This window comes from Sodiomyces alkalinus (assembly GCF_003711515.1).
Source record: "Sodiomyces alkalinus F11 unplaced genomic scaffold SODALscaffold_16, whole genome shotgun sequence".
Taxonomy (NCBI): Eukaryota; Fungi; Ascomycota; class Sordariomycetes; order Glomerellales; family Plectosphaerellaceae; genus Sodiomyces; species Sodiomyces alkalinus.
The window spans coordinates 180,033-198,954 of record NW_021167094.1 but is presented as its reverse complement, the minus strand read 5'-3'; the positions used below and the strand labels follow the sequence as shown (position 1 = coordinate 198,954).

The 18,922-nt window shown below is 53.3% G+C and overlaps 8 protein-coding genes across 8 annotated transcripts in view; 4 read left to right on the top strand and 4 right to left on the bottom strand.

The window, feature by feature from the left end:
- The first annotated feature begins 159 nt into the window (after positions 1 to 159).
- Positions 160 to 1,018, top strand: SODALDRAFT_329533 (splicing factor 3B subunit 10). The gene is made up of 3 exons (XM_028610977.1): positions 160 to 218; positions 280 to 486; positions 595 to 1,018. The coding sequence occupies exons 1-3, from the start codon at positions 216 to 218 to the stop codon at positions 637 to 639; spliced, it is 255 nt and encodes an 84-aa protein (XP_028462478.1). The 5' UTR covers positions 160 to 215; the 3' UTR covers positions 640 to 1,018.
- Positions 699 to 2,407, bottom strand: SODALDRAFT_329531 (MAGE-domain-containing protein). The gene is made up of 4 exons (XM_028610976.1): positions 2,242 to 2,407; positions 1,919 to 2,141; positions 1,704 to 1,835; positions 699 to 1,600 (listed from the first exon to the last, which is right to left on the bottom strand). The coding sequence occupies exons 2-4, from the start codon at positions 2,028 to 2,030 to the stop codon at positions 1,041 to 1,043; spliced, it is 804 nt and encodes a 267-aa protein (XP_028462477.1). The 5' UTR covers positions 2,031 to 2,141; positions 2,242 to 2,407; the 3' UTR covers positions 699 to 1,040.
- Positions 2,408 to 2,588: 181 nt separating this feature from the next.
- On the top strand, positions 2,589 to 5,734 carry SODALDRAFT_82466 (hypothetical protein). Its single transcript, XM_028615719.1, has 3 exons — positions 2,589 to 3,692; positions 3,809 to 4,092; positions 4,158 to 5,734. Exons 1-3 carry the CDS (start codon positions 2,675 to 2,677, stop codon positions 5,652 to 5,654), a joined length of 2,799 nt encoding a protein of 932 aa, XP_028462476.1. The 5' UTR covers positions 2,589 to 2,674; the 3' UTR covers positions 5,655 to 5,734.
- A 479-nt stretch (positions 5,735 to 6,213) lies between these two features.
- On the bottom strand, positions 6,214 to 8,585 carry SODALDRAFT_318117 (elongation factor 1-alpha). The gene is made up of 7 exons (XM_028609371.1): positions 8,415 to 8,585; positions 8,224 to 8,302; positions 8,121 to 8,170; positions 7,990 to 8,056; positions 7,606 to 7,740; positions 6,461 to 7,536; positions 6,214 to 6,398 (listed from the first exon to the last, which is right to left on the bottom strand). The coding sequence occupies exons 2-7, from the start codon at positions 8,246 to 8,248 to the stop codon at positions 6,360 to 6,362; spliced, it is 1,392 nt and encodes a 463-aa protein (XP_028462475.1). The 5' UTR covers positions 8,249 to 8,302; positions 8,415 to 8,585; the 3' UTR covers positions 6,214 to 6,359.
- A 523-nt stretch (positions 8,586 to 9,108) lies between these two features.
- On the bottom strand, positions 9,109 to 11,026 carry SODALDRAFT_364170 (hypothetical protein; the record flags this gene model as incomplete). The annotated part of the gene is made up of 11 exons (XM_028614621.1): positions 9,109 to 9,186; positions 9,260 to 9,310; positions 9,606 to 9,699; positions 9,731 to 9,787; positions 9,927 to 9,932; positions 10,007 to 10,078; positions 10,197 to 10,209; positions 10,307 to 10,366; positions 10,534 to 10,577; positions 10,803 to 10,830; positions 10,951 to 11,026. The coding sequence occupies 11 exons, from the start codon at positions 11,024 to 11,026 to the stop codon at positions 9,109 to 9,111; spliced, it is 579 nt and encodes a 192-aa protein (XP_028462474.1).
- A 1,422-nt stretch (positions 11,027 to 12,448) lies between these two features.
- On the top strand, positions 12,449 to 15,843 carry SODALDRAFT_329530 (coatomer subunit gamma-2). The gene is made up of 5 exons (XM_028610975.1): positions 12,449 to 12,572; positions 12,656 to 12,966; positions 13,032 to 14,346; positions 14,432 to 15,250; positions 15,360 to 15,843. The coding sequence occupies exons 1-5, from the start codon at positions 12,497 to 12,499 to the stop codon at positions 15,590 to 15,592; spliced, it is 2,754 nt and encodes a 917-aa protein (XP_028462473.1). The 5' UTR covers positions 12,449 to 12,496; the 3' UTR covers positions 15,593 to 15,843.
- A 384-nt stretch (positions 15,844 to 16,227) lies between these two features.
- SODALDRAFT_329529 (Choline/ethanolaminephosphotransferase) lies at positions 16,228 to 18,404 on the top strand. Its single transcript, XM_028610974.1, has 3 exons — positions 16,228 to 16,853; positions 16,923 to 17,065; positions 17,154 to 18,404. The coding sequence occupies exons 1-3, from the start codon at positions 16,546 to 16,548 to the stop codon at positions 17,966 to 17,968; spliced, it is 1,266 nt and encodes a 421-aa protein (XP_028462472.1). The 5' UTR covers positions 16,228 to 16,545; the 3' UTR covers positions 17,969 to 18,404.
- SODALDRAFT_329528 (AMP-binding enzyme) overlaps positions 18,295 to 18,922 on the bottom strand; it is a 2,615-nt gene continuing 1,987 nt past the window's right edge. The window contains exon 7 of the mRNA XM_028610973.1: positions 18,295 to 18,889. Within this exon, the coding sequence (XP_028462471.1) occupies positions 18,557 to 18,889 (333 nt within the window). The 3' untranslated portion in view covers positions 18,295 to 18,556. The remainder of the gene's footprint in view (positions 18,890 to 18,922) is intronic.

Sequence of the window (18,922 nt, the reverse complement as noted above, 5' to 3'; positions counted from 1 at the left end):
TGACCCATGATTTTGGTGTCTGGATGGTGAGGTACCTAAGGGTATCTTGCGTTATCGATAAGGTACATTTACCACGAATACATGTACATCCGAGGAACAGCCGACATAACCCAAGTTGCTGAATGGGCGAGCATTTGAATTGAAGATGCCCATGTTTGGCGTCTCAACTTCCCAAACGAGTAGGCTATAGAACACCCTTTCACCAGCAACGAAATATGGTAAATATCGTTCTATCTCATCTGTAACAATTCTTAGCTAACGACTTCATCTCGTGCATAGGCCGACAAACTCCGCACCCAGCAAGAACTCGAACGCCTCCAGGCGAAATACATCGGCACCGGCCACCCTGACACGACGAGCTGGGAGTGGAAGACCAACATCTACCGCGACACCTACTCCTCGCTCGTAGGCCATCCGCATATGCTCTCCTACATTTCTCTAGCCGAGAACGAGCCTACTCATATTGTCCGAACTCGTCTCATCCGCGTATGCTTGCTACCCCTCCGCTATACTAGACTCCAAACGACGAAAACGTCGCAAATATCTTGTCAAAGCGCATATCGCCGAATACTGACCAATTTGCGACTCATACAGAAAATGCTCCAACCTTCCGGACCACCTCCTGCTCGCGAAGACTAGGCCACAGTTGTGTGGTTGGTAATACGGTCTTCTGGCGATGAATACGTGCATATTTTCATCCAGACGCGACGGGCCTATACGACTGTAGGATATCCAAACTCGGGGATCGGATGGGTGGCACCATAGCGAGGTACACGGCGTTAGGCGAAATCTGTTTGCGTTTTGAGGGATGCGAGAGTTACACCCTGTACGGCTACTTGGCGGGTTTGAATGGTATATCATGACCGCACTTTTCAAGTGCACTCTCCCGTTGTGCCCGCTGCCTTCGTCGCGTTCATCAGAGATGAAGCTCATTTACGGAAAAGAAGACATGTTGGCTCACGCCCCGTTGCTCCTCTGCATCTGATCTAAGGGGTTCATTTCCCCAATCGACCTGGATTTCACCCTCCCAAGGCTTCCGATCATGCCGGCTCGTCCCCTCCCCATCCATCCTCCTCCCCGTTCGCTTCCCCCATCCCCCGAGCGACCGCAGGTCCAAAACTCGCACGGATCTTCTTCTCGAGCTCCTCGCCTCCCCGCTCATCCTGCTGCCCCCACACCGAGCGTATCATACCCGCCGCACCGTCGATCCCGACCTCTTCCTGCCCCCTGGGGCCCACGTACCAGGTCGTATTCTCTCCCGAGTCGTGGGCTTGGCTCGTTTCATCGCGCTGTACATGCTTAGTGACGTAGCCATGCGACAGCATCCGCTTGAGGACTTCTTCCGTCGGCTCGGCGCCGACATTGTCCTCGGCGTTCGTGCGGTGCAAATACCGGCGGAGCTTGGCGTCGCTGAGCTCGCCTCCGTTGAGCAGAATAACGGTGATCACCATGGTGTAGAAGGCTACGTAGGCCGCTTCGGCGTCGGCGCTGGGGGTTCGCGAGGGAGGGATGATGGCGGGGGATCGGTAGGCTTCGGGGAGGGTGGATACGAGGATGTAGACGCCAGTGCTGGTTTTGGGTTGAGATTGTGATCGAGCGGCTGTTGTGAATTTTTAATTTTTTTTTCAAACCAAGTCAGCAACGTTCGAAGTGAACGAAGCACAGAAAGAGGGCGCCTCAAGAACCCATAGCCGCAGACCCACCTTTGCGCTTGTCCTCGAGCGTGTGTTTCTCGCGTATTGGTAGCTCACGCAACTCCATGCCCCAGATCTGGCGGAGATAGTTTTGTGCAATGTCTAGAACCCTTCTGAATGCTCTTCCTTGGTCTCCGAGAACTATATGGCGAGGAGTGGTAGGGCAAGGGTGGTCAGCGAATGTGCCAAAAGGACGGGGCCCGGAACCAGAGAGGACCACTGACCTCTCTCTTTAATCCCGTCTCGTCGAATCGGTGTCCGGGAGAAGTCACAGGCAAGAGCGTAGCGAACGAGCTTTTTGGCTAGCTGTTCATCCGGACTGGCCTCTATGTCCATGGTGTCCCCTTCATCTTGCCAAGTGTCTTCTCTCTCGTCATCTCCGGGGGGTCGGTCTCGATTTCTGCGCTGGCGGGGTCGCTGGTCTTCTCCGTCGATGTCTTCTTCATTCTAACATACGGGGCTTTGGTCAGTTGAAGCAGACTGGGGGTTTTGACAGTGTTTTCGTCGAAGGTGATATCCGGGCGAGGCGCATTGCTGGAATACATACTTGGGTTCGTCTCCTCCTGCTTCCAACAGGCATTGTGGCGGCCTTCGTCCAAGCGTCTCCACCACTTCAGCAGGCTGTTCAGAATATAGTTAAAACGAGTCGAGGGACGCTAAATAATCCGTGGTTTGTCGTGGGAATTTCCTTTGTTGAAGGGCTGAATGTTCAAATACGGAGGTACTTCATTACGAGACTCGATCTAGAGATCGCGTCGTCGCGTAAGGTAAGGTACCTTAAAGAAGTCGGAAACGTGGAAGTGGGGCATTCCTTATCTTATCGGGATCGCATCCTTGATCGCAAAATTCAAGTTGGACCTCGACTTTCAAGCTCGGTCTCCAAGTCTTCCGTCTCTTACACTACGCGACTGGTCAAAGCCATTCAATTGCAACGGCATGACGACCAAGATTTGGCACATGTCCACCTCAAACTCGCTCCAATGATTTCTAGAGCAGCTAATCCTCGAAACATTTGTATACAATGTCAATTGAGATTTCCTAACAAATTTCGCCGACCATGGACCGTTCGTCCATCCGAAGCTGCTCCCATACTCCCCTTTTCACGCCCTTTCTCTCGACACTACAGCTCTCCACCTGCATGGGAACGACTGCATGAGGCTGGTGCCTCCCACGAAGCCGTCAGAGAAGCCTCACGAGACAACAAGAATGAAGACGTAGCAGCTTTTGACCATGCCTCGCACAAGGAGACCCACGACGAGCCGAGTCCTACAGATGCTTCGTCAAATCCGGAGGGAGGTTTGCCGGAGGCTTCTCATTCTCGGAGCAGACCATCAGACAAGAAGAACAAGAGGAAAACGTCCAATGATAATAAAAGCAAGGTCCATCGGGGGCGTGTGGGCTTGCGTCGCGTCACTCTTAGCCCTGAAGAGCTGGGAGTTGAGATGCTGGGAGAAAAGGCACATACCATCATAATGCGTGACGACCAGAGGCCAGACCGTTCGCGGCTCGTCGAAGAGATTCCGCTGCCTGAAGACGGCACTTCCCCCGACTTGGCCGCCGAACTAAAAGAGTCGATTGAAGCCTCTCGAGATACGGCTTCCCTGGAAGAGGCATACCAGAACATCGAGGAGCTCCGCCCCGAGAACTCCCTACTCCCCAGAAATGAGTTTGGGGCTCTCCTCGAAACACTCGCCGGAGGGTTTACCAAGTCTCAACTCACCTACTACCTCTCGACGAAAACGAAGGCTCGGTCTTCATCTTCATCCAAGACACCAGGTTCTGCACTCGCTTCAAGGGAAACACGGTCCTGGATGGCTCGGCCTGTCGTCTTCCGCCCCCTGGAAGAGATCGAGTTGCCATCCAAACCGGGAAAGGACCGGGTGGCCTACTCTCTCATGTCACGAGCCTGGGGTCTTGATGTTTGGGAAAGAGTGGAAGGCCTGAACGAGATTGTCGTTTCTTTCACCGACTCGGCTTGGGCATATCTCCAAGCGAGGCGTGAGTCGCCCTTCCTTGATTGCCCTTTTGGCTTTTTTTTTCTTCTTCTTTTTTCCTTTCTTTTCTTTTTGCTTTTCTTGTTGTAGACTTTGCTGCTAACCATCGATCGAAAATAGATCGGGATGGGGACTTGATCGCAGATATTGGCCAAGGCTTTATTCAACCGGGAGAGTCGGTGACAGGCAGTCCTGCAACAAAAGAGCTCCGCATCATGGCTAGAAAACCCGCTGGCCAGGCCATCCTCGACCATATCGAAGACTTCCTCGAAAGTGCCGCAGAGGAGAATTTGACACTCTTTCCCCGTCAAACTAAGTTGCCCGTTGCGAACATTACCGAGAGCTTCATCAGGAAGCTGGGCTCCCTTACCCAGACAGCACTCTCCCTCGACAGTTCTGGGATCGTAAGCCCAACCCCCTCCCCTTTGTACGCTATGGGACAACTGCTGACTGACTGGCTTCATCACAGCTTCGAGTCTTATCGTGGAATACGACTGGCGACCGTAACGTAGCCGACGATCAAAACGCATGGGAAAGCAAAGCGCATGTCATCTGGCGCTTGTTATACACTGCCTTTCTCAGCGTCCCGTCCACTGCCGTCGTTGATCCCAGCTTCGTTCCGAGGCGTACCAGGACATTCGCTTCCCAGAGGCGGGCGAGTAGCAAGAACAAAGATCCTCTTCAGGTCCGGTTGGCTCCCGCCGTCGGTGACCAAGAACGGTGGACCTGGCGTCATAGGCTACAGAGCTGGTCGCGTTGGATCCTGCCTCTGGGTCGTGACACGGCTGATCCGAAGCCACGATACCGCTATCGATTCGGCCGTAGACGGGATCTGGTCAAAGGCACCCCTCAGGCTCCTTTGTCAGTCATCCGTGCTGCCCCAACGATGCTTTTCCTCCCCAGCAACAAGGAGGCAGACGTGATCGATGACGATACAGATGATACATTGTCATCCTGGAGCCCACCCGAGGAGACGACGTCCGTCACCTTCGGACACCTCTTGTTCCCCCATGGACAGGGTGTCTTTCCTCTTGCTAGGGCACTATCGCTTTCACCCTCGCAAGGTGTTCTGACGTCCAGCGAGACAGACAGCCGGGCTCCAACCCGCATGTTCTCGCCCATTGTTCCTCCTCCTACTGGCTTAGCCTCACTTGATTCCCTAGCAACAACCGACGTCCCTGCGACCACGACGCTTGTCCTTCGCTTTGCCGTCGGAGTTGACCGAGACAAGCCCTTCTTAGAGATCGCCAAGGACTCGGTCCGCTTGCGACCTTCTTCAGTGCCTAGCTACCTCCTAGAAGTGCACCTCGCTGTACCAGATCAACTCCCTCTCGATGGCCGTCTCACCTGGGAAAATAGCCCCGAGAAACACGTCCACGTCATCCTCAGCCGGGAACAACACGATGTGACCCTCCCCGACCGCCCCGTTGATCTTCGCGTCTACCGCTCTAGCATATCCAGGCTTCCCAACCCAGACAGCATCCCCGCCATTCGCCGCTTCGTCGACGCCTCCCTCTTCGACCTTGACCAAGGGATGCTGCGCACTCCAGCTTTTATGCACATCCCCGCCGATGAGCTCGCTGGACTGCCCATGATGAGCAACAGCCTGTCGTCAGCTCCAGAGCGAGGTGAACCAGCCGCCGGGAAACGGCAGCGAAGCCAAAACGCCCAGACAAGTGAGGATCCTTCCGGCCCAGTGGACGAGACATTCGCGTTCATAGGCCTCGAAGTTCGGCGCTCCGTGACGCTGCACTACGAGGGACACCAGCTCAGGTACACGAACATCGAGGCCGGGCTCCACGGCGGCCGGCGAACGGAGCTCTCGCTCCACATGCTGCCACCGGCCGAGGGGAAGAAGCCGGGGACGCTTTATCAGAGACGATACATTGATCTCGCCACACGTTTAGCCGGCGACCAGCTCTTCCTGTGGCTGGGTGAGAAGCCGAGACATGTCCATGGTGCGTAAGGCGAGAACGGTTCACGGGCAGGGGATACAAGACCCAGGAGAGTGAGGCAGATCTAGTAAGCGAGAGAGCTCCATCAGAAAACCGGCGTGGCCTAATCTTTACAGCGCATCCAAAAGAAATGGTTAGTGAAGAAGGCCACGCCAAAATCGGGTTAATGGAATGTGTAACAATACTGTTCCGGTTTATATGTTTTGTACATTACCTAGTTACGGCATACACCTTGTATATTATTCGTTCCATACCAATGATAGACTTAATTTCCTTCCAAGCCTGGAAAGCCTCTTCAAGGTCACAAATTACAATCTCATGTGCTTCGCCATTTCGTCTCCGTTCAATGGGGTTGGAAGAACTGGATTCTCGTGACAGGAAGCTACGAACACGCCTACTCCGTACGACTTGTATTATCACGTCACAATGTGTAGGCCAAGGACAGATAGGTTTGAACAGAACTTGGGAATCACTTCTAGGGACTCTATTTTGCGTAGTAAAGCACCTGGGTCATGAGGACAAGATTTTTGTCGAACGCAAATAGCCCGATCCTTTTCATCTCATAACCGTGCTAACCTCCCAAAAAAAAAGACAAACCGGGCCCTCACGCGGAGCAAAGGAGATTCGTAAGAGTCGTAGAAGCAAGCATGAGCGGTCCGCGGCCTGAGGACGTTCCGAAGACCCATGAGGAGGATGATGACAGGGTATTAGAGCGTTTATTTCTTGGCGCCGGCCTTGGCGGCAGACTTGGTGACCTGGGGAGATGTGTCAGTGACCTGTGGGATAAACTGTACCGATGATAGACGAAAGAACATACCTTGCCAGCACCGGCAGCGGCCTTCTCAACCGACTTGATGACACCGACAGCGACGGTCTGACGCATGTCACGGACGGCGAAACGGCCCAGGGGAGGGTACTCAGTGAAAGCCTCAACGCACATGGGCTTGGAGGGAATCATCTTGACGATGGCGGCATCACCAGACTTGATGAACTTGGGGTTGTCTTCAACCGACTTGCCGGTACGGCGGTCAATCTTCTCCTTGAGCTCGGCGAACTTGCAGGCAATGTGGGCAGTGTGGCAGTCAAGGACGGGGGCATAGCCGGCACCGACCTGACCGGGGTGGTTGAGAACGATGACCTGGGCGGTGAAAGAAGCAGCGCCGGAGGGGGGGTCGTTCTTGGAGTCACCGGCGACGTTGCCACGGCGGATATCCTTGACCGAGACGTTCTTCACGTTGAAGCCGACGTTGTCACCCGGAACACCCTCGGTGAGCTGCTCGTGGTGCATCTCGACGGACTTGACTTCAGTGGTGACGTTGGAAGGAGCGAAGGTGACAATCATGCCGGGCTTGAGGATACCAGTCTCGATACGGCCGACGGGGACCGTGCCGATACCGCCAATCTTGTAGACGTCCTGGAGAGGGAGACGGAGGGGCTTGTCGGTGGGACGGGTGGGAGGAATGGTGGAGTCAATGGCCTCAAGGAGGGTCTTGCCACTGAGCTTGGCGCCCTTGGGGCCCTCACGCTCCCAGCCCTTGTACCAGGGGCAGTTGGAGGAGGGCTCGAGCATGTTGTCGCCGTTGAAGCCGGAGATGGGAACGAAGGCGACCTGCTTGGGGTTGTAGCCGACCTTCTTGATGAAGTTGGAGGTCTCCTTGATGATCTCGTTGTAACGGTCCTCGGACCACTTGGCAGTGTCCATCTTGTTGATGGCAACGATGAGGTTGCGGACACCAAGGGTGAAGGCGAGCAGGGCGTGCTCACGAGTCTGGCCATCCTTGGAGATACCAGCCTCGAACTCACCAGTACCGGCGGCAATGATGAGAATGGCAAGATCGGCCTGGGAAGTACCAGTGATCATGTTCTTGATGAAGTCACGATGGCCGGGGGCATCTAGGGGTGAAATTGATCAGCACCGCCAACCTAGTGCTGAGAAGGCGTCGAACTCAGATAACAACTTACCGATGACGGTGACATGGTATTTGGGAGTCTCAAACTTCCAAAGGGCAATGTCGATGGTAATGCCACGCTCACGCTCAGCCTTCAGCTTGTCAAGGACCCATGCGTACTTGAAGGAACCCTTGCCGAGTTCGGCAGCTGTTGAATCGCTTAGTCAGCATTTCGGTTGCTCGTTCTTTATCCAATTTTTTTTCCCCGCTTGGGGTCGAAGGGGGGTACAAAACGAGTAAAAATTGTTGGTCCAGTCGTTGCGGAAAAAATTGCAAGTGAGAGCGGGGTAACCGCAGGATCAGTGCCCCGCGACCCACAATCGAGTCAGGAGGGGGAAAAGAGAAAAAGAAAAAAAAAATCAACAGAAAAAAGTCAGAGTAAAGATTTGTTACGGACCTTCCTTCTCGAACTTCTCGATGGTACGCTTGTCGATACCACCGCACTGGTAGATCAAGTGACCAGTCTGAAGAGAATATTCATGTTAGAGATTGTAATTGAGGTCGCAGGGTTGTGTGAATGAGACGCACCGTAGTGGACTTGCCACTGTCGACGTGGCCGATGACCACGATGTTGAGATCTTCGTCAATGTCAGTAACAAATTCGCCGGATGGAAAGCATAATTGTACGCACGGGTCTTCTCGTCCTTGGGAGGCATCTTGATTGACTTGTCGGGTGCTTGTGGGAAAAAGGTTGAGGGCGATGGAAGTGTCTGCAAAAAGGCAATGATTAGCTCGGAAAATCAAGGTAGATGGAAGATGTGAATATCCAAATGGAATATATATCCATACAGAGATGAGAGGCGAAGGGGGAGAACCACTTACGAGTTTGCAGGCAGAAAGCGTGTTTCTGGTATGCGGACGAGGGAAGAAGAAAGAGAGAAAAGAGGTTAAGAGGGATGGTGGGTGGGAGAGATTTTATTACTCGAGTGGAGGGGGAGGGGGAGGGGCTGATCGGTGGAGGGGCCACGGCGCGTTTAGGTTGCGAGGGCGACTTGCAGGTTGGTAGGAGGGGCAAGCGGGGCACACCAGCCCTTAGCCGCCCAACAGTGAATAGATTTCCAGGGCCTGGCCTACCACTCAGAAGGTATTGCCCACACTTTCCCTCAAAGCCTTCCACGTCGATGCAGAATTTTTAATTTTTTTGCCTTGCCCTCAGCTTACCCCACCTCCTTGTTTAGTCTCTCGGGCAACCCTGCAGTACACCCCGCCGATGATGTACGAAGCAGTCTCATTTTGCTACTTCGTAGTTGCCACTATATGCGAAGTGCACTGGAGATAGCTACGGGCTGCTCGCAAGTGTTGTCTCTTTACAGCCATGTTCCTCTTTCAGATCTTTCTTCCTTTTTGATTTCTAGATAACATAGAAGTAGTATTGGTTGGTTCGTCGAGTCATCCCGCAGTGAAGTTTCCCGGTGTGGATAAGGTATCTTTCATAGCACCAGTGATATTTAGATGTACTCCGTACTTCCTGGCCGCTAATATTTCCTCCCGGCCTGCCAAAAATCTGCCACTCAAGTTAGATGGCCTTGGTCCCAAGGCCATGAATGCGTCCGCGCCTGGCGCAAGTTTCTGTGCCCCACGGATCGTGCGCCTTCTGGTCCAAGTCTCCCGGCATACGATGAGTTATTCTTCGTTGCCTCTTTGACCGTGGATACTCGCATCCACACTGGCGGTCTCTTTGCCGGGCTCTCCGCAAACAGCACGCCACCTGGTGGAGGCTTCATAGCAGCAAGTCTTGGCAAACCCGTACGGAGTACAAGGTATTACATACGAAATACCGTGAATCGTCGTCACTCCGTGGCTATCTAGAAAGCGGCACCAAGTATTAGTGTCCGGCCAGATGGATATATCTGTTTGGCAAGGTGCTAGAGGGCAAGCGAACATAATAATACAGTATCCCGATCTATTTGCTTTCCTTGCAGGCACTGGAGCACGAAATATATGCATAGGCAAAGTCGGTGGTCGACCATGCATACGTAGCTTGCTCCATACCATCATGTTTTATCTACCTACATGTATGGACCCAGATACGATGCTCCCTTCGTCGATCATGCCGTAGCGAGCGAGTGATGGATTCCTTGAGTAGTCTATTTTGTAGCCCTTCCACCTACACTCACAGTGCGTAAATGCCTACCTACAGTAGGGTCTTGCCACAGTTGCGCAGTTTCGCCTTTGGTGCTTGAAACAGGGGAGCACTTTTTCAGGGAGTGTCCAAGTCTTAATCCGATACCGTCAGATTTCTGTTCGTAATTTTGATCAAGGGGAGCTGTGGCGATATATAATTTTGCCGGACACGATTGCGCTACCCAAGTACACTACTGCAACCTACATTACGAGAGGCTGGAGCAGGTGTCGAGAGATTCCAGTCTTTATTTTCTACTTCGTACAGACCTCCCTTTCCGGGACCGTTGCACAAGCCCAACACCACCTTCGATTTGGAAATTTTATCGTCCCGGCCCAACGAGCTATACCCCAACAGACACCGACTGAGTCACATGCCTGTGTCGCTAGTTTAAGGTATATAGGAGGTAGCATAAATTATCGTACCTAAGGTAGGTAGTTAAAGTGTCGTTCCTATGAAACGCCTGCCCGCTCTAGGCAGACCATATATCGCCACCTTTGGGCCGAAGTGGTCTCCACAATGAACAGGTAAGGTACGTAGTTTTACGAAGTGCATGTCCGCAAAGCCAAGCCAGGTGCAGAGCATCGCTCACCAATTCCCGTATATGAGAGGATGAGGGCAATGAATAGGTAGATGTTATTGATAATGTACACTTGAACGGGCCCGCAACGTCTTATCTACCCCTCGCGGCTTCTGCATACTTCATGTTAGTTTGTCCAGTTCCCGCAGATTCGGTAATTAATTAGGTGCTAGATTCAAGCCTTCATCGTCTGCGTGCGAAGAGCATCCAAACCAGGATCATCATAAATATCTACGTACCTGGAAGTGTCGTGTAACCCAAGAACGAAAGGCACCGGAAAGTTCTAAAGGAATGCAATGAAAAGCGCAGATACGAGAGAAACCCTGTAGAAGTCCGTTGATAACTGCATACCAGCCTCCAAGCTACCTTACTTTACCGCCCAACTGACAAAAGGTCTCCGTGGGAAAAAGGGCAATCGTCGTACATGGTGGTCTATAACCACTATAATGGACTGCGGAATAAAATTTCTATTGACAGCCTCCGATGCTCCGCGTCTGTATCACATCACGATTCCGAGCCATTGGAGCGACCAATATCTACAATTTCGAGTCTTGTGTCCTCTGATGTCTTCCTCCCAAAGCTCTAAGGACTTGCGACTACGCGGAAAGGGCAGGCATTGAGATAAGACTGTAGCTGCAAATATATTCAAAACTTACTCTTCTGCCTCAGATTCCACTTGGCAGCGTAGACCAGGAACAAGCGAGAGTCCTCCTTTTGCATGTCTTCAAACATAAACGAAGTACTGGGCCCCTATGGAGTAATTACGGCGCGCAGGCCAAGGCTGCCGTGCAACGCCCCCCCTTTCCCCGCTTGCCAGTCGGCGGGACACGTAGAATTCCGAGGGACAAATACCGTATAAAAAGCAGAACAGAGATAATTAGCTTCTGACAACTTCATATATACTGCTTGCGCCATCATTCAAACAGGACACCAAACGCGGGACTGGTCAGATAGCAGATCTGTATGAAGGCCTCTGTGGAGTGGATAGAAAAATGGGTGCCAAATCTTATCCCATCGTCGTGGTTGATGGAAGATTTGAAGAACTGCATCTGGCATATCTATGTACACTGTAGGTACCACCTAAGGTAGAATGACCAAACTTTTTTATTGTCACGTGTCGGGATTTTCACGACCTATTGACAAAATCTGGAAGCCAGGACTTCGCGGCGACAGCACATCCGCCAACCACACTCTTCTCATATGCTCCCACCGATACTTCATCATCGCCAGATTCATTGCCAGGCCGGCCCCACTATAGGCTAATTATGAACCCGTAGCCCTCGGAATAACGAACATTGATCAAATACCGAATGTCAACATTGGCCCCGCCACTCGTCCTTTCGTTATTTTCCTTGCCGCAATAAAGTATCAGAAGCAAACGCGACGGGTATGGAAACGCTGGCTTGACATCCGCTCGCCGAAGTCAACGCCATGCGATTTGTCCACAAACACACTTCAATTCCCATCCATGCTCAGGGGTTCTTTCTCCTTTGTCCACGAGGGAAACATCTATATTGTGACGACCAAGATCGAAGGCAGATGATATTGCGTCCGTGGCAAGGCCAAATTGCAAGAGTCGGAATCGAAATACTCAGTTCCGTGAGACAATCACGGAGCATCGCTCTATATCTCTTCCATGTAGCCTGTAGCGCAACCCTCAGCGGGCATCCGTTCTACTACCGCCCGCTGCCTACAAGTCTGCAGTTCACATGCCATGGCACATGAATTCCACCAGGCTCTTGTAAAAAAGTGCAGGTGTAGACGCGTGTTGGACGGATGTATGCCACGCCATGAGCTGCAAGAGGGAAGCCCGAGTGAAAATATCCGTACTTTGGTTCGTTCCGAAGTATGAATATGTGGATGGCCGAATCAATAGTTGAGCTAGGTAGTGGAGCGGCTGCCTTGTCGCAACTATGTAACGCATCTTGGCCTCTCCCACAGGTGTATTGTATTCCTTACTGACTTTTCGCTGTTGCGAAAGGCGAATGAAGGTCGTGAAGGTACGTACCTAAAAATACCTCTGTACCTCAGGCGGTGAGGCGTGATTAGATAAGACGGTTCCCCCATAAACGCCCGGTATAATCACGTGACTCACCCACCAGTGGAACTAGCATCAGTCGTGGCATCTCTGGGGGCTCCATCTGTCCTGACCTCCAACGACAACAACCTCAACCTCGCCCATCAACCCAACCGTCGCCCACCATGAGCTACGGCAAGAAGGACGAAGATGCTGACCTGGGATTGGTCAAGGTAGATCGGACACAAGTATTCCAAGAAGGTAAGCTCCCACCCTCTCCCGTCTATTGTAGTCTAGGGCAAAATCACCACCTTTGGGCCATTCCCGCTGAAACACACGCGAAGCTCGTCTCTTCAACAGCTCCCCCATCCAACCGCGAAGATGTCGCATACTCCTCACCAAGATTGCTCTGCTCCTATATAGGGGCGAGAAGTTTCCGACGAACGAGGCTACAACACTGTTCTTCGGCATCTCGAAGCTCTTCCAGAACAAAGATGCTAGCCTACGGCAAATGGTCCACCTTGTTATCAAGGAGCTGGCCAGCTCGGCTGAGGATATAATTATGGTCACAAGCACGATTATGAAGGATACCGGAGGAAGCACCGAAGCCATATACAGACCCAATGCCATCCGGGCGCTTTGCCGCATCATTGACGTACGCTGGATTCGTTTCTTTCTCAACCACAAGAGATATTAGGGGCTGACGCTGGGCTGCTATAGGCTACAACCGTGCAATCGATTGAGCGTGTGATGAAGACGGCCATCGTCGACAAGAACCCTTCGGTGTCCTCAGCAGCGCTTGTCTCTGCCTACCACCTCCTTCCCATCGCAAAGGATGTTGTACGCCGGTGGCAGAGCGAGACCCAAGAGGCAGCGGCGTCGACCAAATCGTCGGGCGGTTTCTCGCTTGGATTTTCCTCGTCGGGCGGCCAGCTTCCTGTTAACAACTCGACCATGCCGCAATACCACGCCATTGGTCTGCTCTACCAAATGCGCAGCCACGACCGAATGGCGCTGGTCAAGATGGTCCAGCAGTTGGGTGCTGCCGGCGCCGTCAAGAATTCGGCCGCCATCGTCATGCTCGTTCGTCTTGCCGCTAAGCTCGCAGAGGAAGACCCGTCGTTGCGGAAGCCCATGATGCAATTGCTGGATGGATGGTTGCGACACAAGAGCGAGATGGTCAACTTCGAGGCGGCCAAGGCCATCTGCGACATGAGGGACGTCACGGACGCCGAGGTGTCCCAGGCCGTCCACGTCCTTCAGCTCTTCCTCACTTCGCCGCGTGCTGTCACCAAGTTCGCCGCACTCCGTATCCTCCACAACTTCGCCTCCTTCAAACCCAATGCTGTCAACGTGTGCAACCCAGACATTGAGCTTCTCATCTCCAATAGCAATCGGTCCATTGCCACCTTCGCCATCACGACTCTGCTCAAGACGGGCAACGAAGCCAGTGTGGACCGGTTGATGAAGCACATCTCCAGCTTTATGTCGGAGATCACGGACGAGTTCAAGATCACCATTGTGGAAGCCATCCGTACGCTCTGTCTCAAGTTCCCCAGCAAGCAGGCGGGCATGCTGGCTTTCCTGAGCGGCATCCTCCGCGACGAAGGCGGTTACGAATTCAAGCGTGCTGTGGTCGAAAGCATGTTCGACCTGATCAAATTCGTTCCCGACTCGAAAGAAGATGCGCTGGCGCATCTTTGCGAATTCATCGAGGATTGCGAGTTCACCAAGCTGGCTGTTCGCATCTTGCACCTTCTCGGCGTGGAGGGACCCAAGACGTCGCTGCCGACCAAGTACATCCGCTACATTTACAACCGCGTCGTGCTAGAGAACGCCATCGTCCGGGCTGCGGCAGTGACTGCGCTTGCCAAGTTCGGTGTTGGTCAGAAGGATCCCGAGGTCAAGCGGAGTGTTGACGTTCTTCTTACGCGGTGCTTGGACGATGTCGACGACGAAGTTCGGGATCGCGCAGCCCTCAACCTCCGACTTATGCACGAGGACGATGAGATGTCCACCCAGTTTGTCAAGGATGGTATGTTCAACCTTGCCCCGTCTCGCCCCCCATGTTCACTAGGCTTGTAGTCAGTGTCGTTCCTCTCTTACTAACTTCCTCCTAGACAGCATGTTCTCCCTTCCGTACTTTGAGCAGCAACTTGTCATGTACGTCACCTCGGACGATAAATCCACCTTCGACACACCTTTCGACATCTCCAAGATTCCTGTCGTTACCCGCGAGCAAGCCGATGCCGAGGATAGGAACAAAAAGCTCACGGCAACCGCACCTTCGCTCAAGCCCCCCAAGGTTGGCCCGACGAAGACATCGGCGACGGGTGCCGAGGCGGCGGCATCAGCCTCCGCGGCGGCACAGCGCTATGCTCAGGAGCTGATGGAGATCCCGGAGATGAAAGAGTTTGGCAGCGTGCTCAAGTCGTCCCCGGTTATTGAACTCACGGAGGCCGAGACCGAGTACGTGGTCACGGTGGTCAAGCACATCTTCAAGGAGCACATCGTGCTTCAGTACGACATCAAGAACACGATACCGGCTACTATCCTGGAGAATGTTTCGGTGGTAGCGACGCCCGCGGAGGAGGACGAACTCGAGGAGGTCTTTATCATTCAAGCCGAGAAGCTCGCGACAGACGAGCCCGGGAAGGTGTACGTGGCGTTCCAGAAGGTGAACGGAGAGGGATCACTTCCGGTCAGCAGCTTCTCGAACGTGCTCAAATTCACCAGCAAGGAGATCGACCCTACGACCAATGAGCCGGAAGAAACGGGCTACGATGACGAGTACGAGGTGGCCGAATTCGACCTGACGGGCAGTGATTATGTCATGCCAGCGTTTGCTGGCAACTTCAACCACATATGGGAGCAGGTTGGTGCGGCGGGCGAGGAAGCGGAGGAGACGCTACAGCTCAGCGGCATGAAGAGTATAGCGGGTGAGTTCTTTTTACCCTTTTTCTCCTCGGTTTTCTTTCGATTTCCTATTCGCTTTTCTCCCTCGAAAATAAATGGTACGGTCGAGCTGACTGTCCTTTCTTCTCGCAGATGCAACCGAGCAACTAGCCAAGATCCTCTCCCTGCAGCCGCTAGAGGGTACCGATGTTCCCGTCAGCCAGACGACGCACGCCCTAAAGCTATTTGGCAAGACAGTGGGTGGAGGCAGGGTGGTTGCCAACGTGCGGATGGCGTATTCGTCCAAGTCGGGCGTGACCACGAAGGTCACAGTACGCAGTGAAGAGGAGGGAGTAGCGGCACTTGTTGTTGCATCTGTTGCTTAAGGGTGCCCGGTTGGAGTTTGCGGTTTTTGCAGCCTGCGTGCCTTTCCGTCGTAGCTTTAGTTGGGAGACGTTGTATTCGTGAGAGCGACAAGGAGAATTTAGGGAGAATTCGGGATCTTGCTGCGGTAAAAGAGGGACAAAGTCCATTGTTGCCTTGTCGTTAGTTGCTGCTGTTTTGTTCGGGCTGAGCTTAGTTAGATCAGACGGAAAGAGCACGCATTGCCAGCGGTTAAAGAAACATAATAATGGAATCTCCAGACCAGTATAACGCCCAGTTAGGTAAAGTGATTAAAGGCTGGGATGGTGACGTGTTGTGAAGATACCTCATACAAAGTACGAAGTACATCCGTAAGGTAGTTATCCAGATCCCCCGTATTAGGTATGTCTTAGTGAATTGGCTTTGTTAGGGCGCCAAGCCGGGAGCACATCACTCAGGGGCAAACCCAGCTATATGAAAAAGCTTCGCATTAACGTTAAATCCGATCCATATACGGGTACCGCCATAATGCGTGTCATCAGTTTAGGTTGGGGGGGGGGGGGGTGACGTTGATGCCAAGGAAATTTCGACGCGCCGGTTTCACGCGACCTGACCACATGTCCTTTCCCCGTTGTCCTCCTTTTCTAGTGCGGGTGGGTGCAAAAGAACAAAAAAGGAATTTTCCAGACCACCCCCGATATAGCTCTCGACTTTGTCCACAATCCCGATCTCTTTCCCGTCCCCCACCGCTTCACCAATTATCAGGACTCGACAATTCCTTAATTTTGAGGTTCACTTATTAACTCGTCGTCCGGAAACCTCGATACCCATCATCCCTCCAAGCCCCTTAAAACGCCACCAGAACTCCCGGGGATCGCAGGAATCTTCACGAACTCCATACTTCGAGAACGAAACGAAGAACAGACACCTTTTGACTTTTGCCCGGCCCTTCCCCGCCGCACGGGAGCCCTTCGAGATGGTCTACGTGCGCCAGGAATTCCTCCCCAATCTCCGGCAATACAAGTACGCCGCAGTCGACCACTCCTTAACTTCCAAATATATCCTCAAGCCCTTCTATACCAATGTCGTCATCAAGATGTTTCCCATGAGCATGGCCCCGAACCTCATTACCTTGACGGGCTTCATGTTTATCGTGATCAATTTCTTGACACTGCTGTGGTATAACCCTGCCCTGGACCAGGATTGTCCTCCGTGGGTTTACTATACTTGGGGTACCGGGCTGTTCTTGTATCAGACTTTCGATGCCGTTGACGGGTCTCAAGCGTAGGCTGCACCTTTCTTTCCTTTCTCTTGATCTACGGGACGCAGACCATCCAAGCTGACTTCTTCCAGGAGACGGACAAGACAGAGCGGGCCTCTGGGCGAACTATTCGACCACGGCGTCGACGCCGTCAACACCGCTCTAGGAGCCTTGATATTTGCCGGCTCACAGAACATGGGCCAAGGCTGGGCCACCGTCGCGACCCTCTTTGCCTGTAGGTCTCCTTCCCAACAAGAAAGATTACCCCACCAACGCACGGGTGGACGAAGTAAACTAACCTTTGACTTTTGCGCAACGTCCAGCTCTCCTCACCTTCTATGTTCAGACTTGGGACGAATACCACACTAAACAGCTCACACTCGGCATCGTCAACGGACCCGTAGAAGGCGTCCTCATCCTCACCGCGGTCTACCTCATGACCGGCTACAAGGGCGGTGCCTCCTTCTGGCAGCAGCCCATGCTCCCCACACTGGGAGTACCCTCCTCTCTGGGCATCCCATCGCCCCTGTATAACCTCTCCTTCACGCAGTGGTACATGCTGCAGGGCACCGTCGTCATGGTCTTCAACACGGTCGAGTCGGCCCGCAACGTCATCCGCGCCCGCCGCGCCAAGGGCGACCGCTCCCGCGGCGCCCTCCTCGGGCTCGTCCCCTTCTTCGCCACCTGGTCCCTCATCATCGCCTACCTCTACCTCCAGCCCAACATCCTCCGCGCCCACCTCGTCCCCTTCGCCGTCTTCGCCGGCATGGTCAATGCCTACTCGGTCGGCCAGATGATCACCGCCCATCTCGTCAAGCTCCCCTTCCCGTACTGGAACGTCCTCGTGCTGCCGCTCATTTTCGGCGTCGTCGATTCTCTCGGCCCCGCTCTTGGCGCTGCCGGGTTCCCGCTCTCTTGGCCCTCTGCCCTTGGCGACGGCGTGTACCAGGTCGCTTTCATGTTCATGATGCTCGGCGTTGCCATTGGCGTCTATGGCAGCTTCGTCGTCGATGTCATTGTCACTATCTGCGATTACCTCGATATTTGGTGCTTGACCATCAAGCACCCTTACGTGGAACCCGTGGCTGACGGAAAGGTGGACGGCGCGGCCCATGCGGGCGGGAAGAAGGTGCAATGATGCGGGAAAGGGGTTGAGTGTGCGTCTTGCCGTAGAGTCTTTTGGGATGATTGCACTTGCGTCTGACAATAGATGAAGGATGTGAAGTGGTGGGTCTGAGCCTGACGGAATGAAGGGGATAATATCAATAATGGGTCTTTGGGGTAAACATCCGGGATACAGAACTGCCTTCTTGGCATCGGGGAGGAGACAAGAAGGGATGTCTTCGCGGCGTCTACGGCGTACAGGCGCATCGACACGAACACATGGAGACGAGAAGGCACGGGGGGACGCGTTTCCTTTCGGCGGTAACTCATAATACAGCATTATATATATATATATTGCCTACAGGGCCTAATGCTATGGAACGATCGTCTGGGCAGCGAATTCCAATGTACTTATATGAGCCGATGAAGAGTAGATAGATAACTTATAGCAACTCGGGTGTGATAAAGATGGGAATGAATTCGAATTGCTACTTTGCTTGCCAGATCTTCTAAGTGTAAGTAAGTGTAACTGATATCCGCTTGCGATAAAGGGGCCATATGCTTGCTGTCCAATGTATCATTGAAACGACACTGCATAGGCCAAAAAAGAGTCTCGGAATCCTCATAGCTTTGCACCCTTCGCCTGGCGCGCCTGCTTCTCCTTGTCTCGCAGAAGGCGCCTGAGAATCTTCCCGCTCGGGCTCTTGGGGACAGCCTCAATGAACTCGACGCCGCCCTTGATCCACTTGTGCCGCGCCTTGTGGTCCTCGACGTGTTTGCAGATGGCGCGCGCAATTTCTTCGTCCGGCTTGCCGGCGGCATCGGGGCCTTTAACGACGAAGGCCTTGGGAACCTCGCCCGCCCGCTCGTCGGGGACTTGAATGACGGCACAGTCGGAAACGAAGGGGTGGGTGAGCAGATGGGCTTCCAGCTCGGCGGGAGCAACTTGGTGGCCCTGAGTTTGGAGGTCAGTTTCTAATTCGCATAA

Excerpts from the sequence above, each read along its gene's own strand:
- SODALDRAFT_329531 (XM_028610976.1), bottom strand. The coding sequence starts at position 2,030 with ATGGACATAGAGGCCAGTCCGGATGAACAGCTAGCCAAAAAGCTCGTT. Across the intron at positions 1,836-1,918 it reads AGACGGGATTAAAGAGAGAG|TTCTCGGAGACCAAGGAAGA; the intron begins GTCAGTGGTCCT and ends CTCGCCATATAG. Across the intron at positions 1,601-1,703 it reads GCTCGAGGACAAGCGCAAAG|CCGCTCGATCACAATCTCAA; the intron begins GTGGGTCTGCGG and ends AATTCACAACAG.
- SODALDRAFT_82466 (XM_028615719.1), top strand. The coding sequence starts at position 2,675 with ATGATTTCTAGAGCAGCTAATCCTCGAAACATTTGTATACAATGTCAA. Across the intron at positions 3,693-3,808 it reads GGCATATCTCCAAGCGAGGC|ATCGGGATGGGGACTTGATC; the intron begins GTGAGTCGCCCT and ends GATCGAAAATAG. Across the intron at positions 4,093-4,157 it reads CCCTCGACAGTTCTGGGATC|CTTCGAGTCTTATCGTGGAA; the intron begins GTAAGCCCAACC and ends GCTTCATCACAG.
- SODALDRAFT_318117 (XM_028609371.1), bottom strand. The coding sequence starts at position 8,248 with ATGCCTCCCAAGGACGAGAAGACCC. Across the intron at positions 7,741-7,989 it reads CGAGAAGTTCGAGAAGGAAG|CTGCCGAACTCGGCAAGGGT; the intron begins GTCCGTAACAAA and ends GCGATTCAACAG. Across the intron at positions 7,537-7,605 it reads ATACCATGTCACCGTCATCG|ATGCCCCCGGCCATCGTGAC; the intron begins GTAAGTTGTTAT and ends TTTCACCCCTAG.
- SODALDRAFT_329533 (XM_028610977.1), top strand. Across the intron at positions 487-594 it reads TCCGAACTCGTCTCATCCGC|AAAATGCTCCAACCTTCCGG; the intron begins GTATGCTTGCTA and ends CGACTCATACAG.
- SODALDRAFT_329529 (XM_028610974.1), top strand. The coding sequence starts at position 16,546 with ATGGTCTACGTGCGCCAGGAATTCCTCCCCAATCTCCGGCAATACAAG. Across the intron at positions 16,854-16,922 it reads GCCGTTGACGGGTCTCAAGC|GAGACGGACAAGACAGAGCG; the intron begins GTAGGCTGCACC and ends GACTTCTTCCAG. Across the intron at positions 17,066-17,153 it reads CGTCGCGACCCTCTTTGCCT|CTCTCCTCACCTTCTATGTT; the intron begins GTAGGTCTCCTT and ends CGCAACGTCCAG.
- SODALDRAFT_329530 (XM_028610975.1), top strand. The coding sequence starts at position 12,497 with ATGAGCTACGGCAAGAAGGACGAAGATGCTGACCTGGGATTGGTCAAG. Across the intron at positions 12,967-13,031 it reads CGCTTTGCCGCATCATTGAC|GCTACAACCGTGCAATCGAT; the intron begins GTACGCTGGATT and ends GGGCTGCTATAG. Across the intron at positions 14,347-14,431 it reads CACCCAGTTTGTCAAGGATG|ACAGCATGTTCTCCCTTCCG; the intron begins GTATGTTCAACC and ends ACTTCCTCCTAG.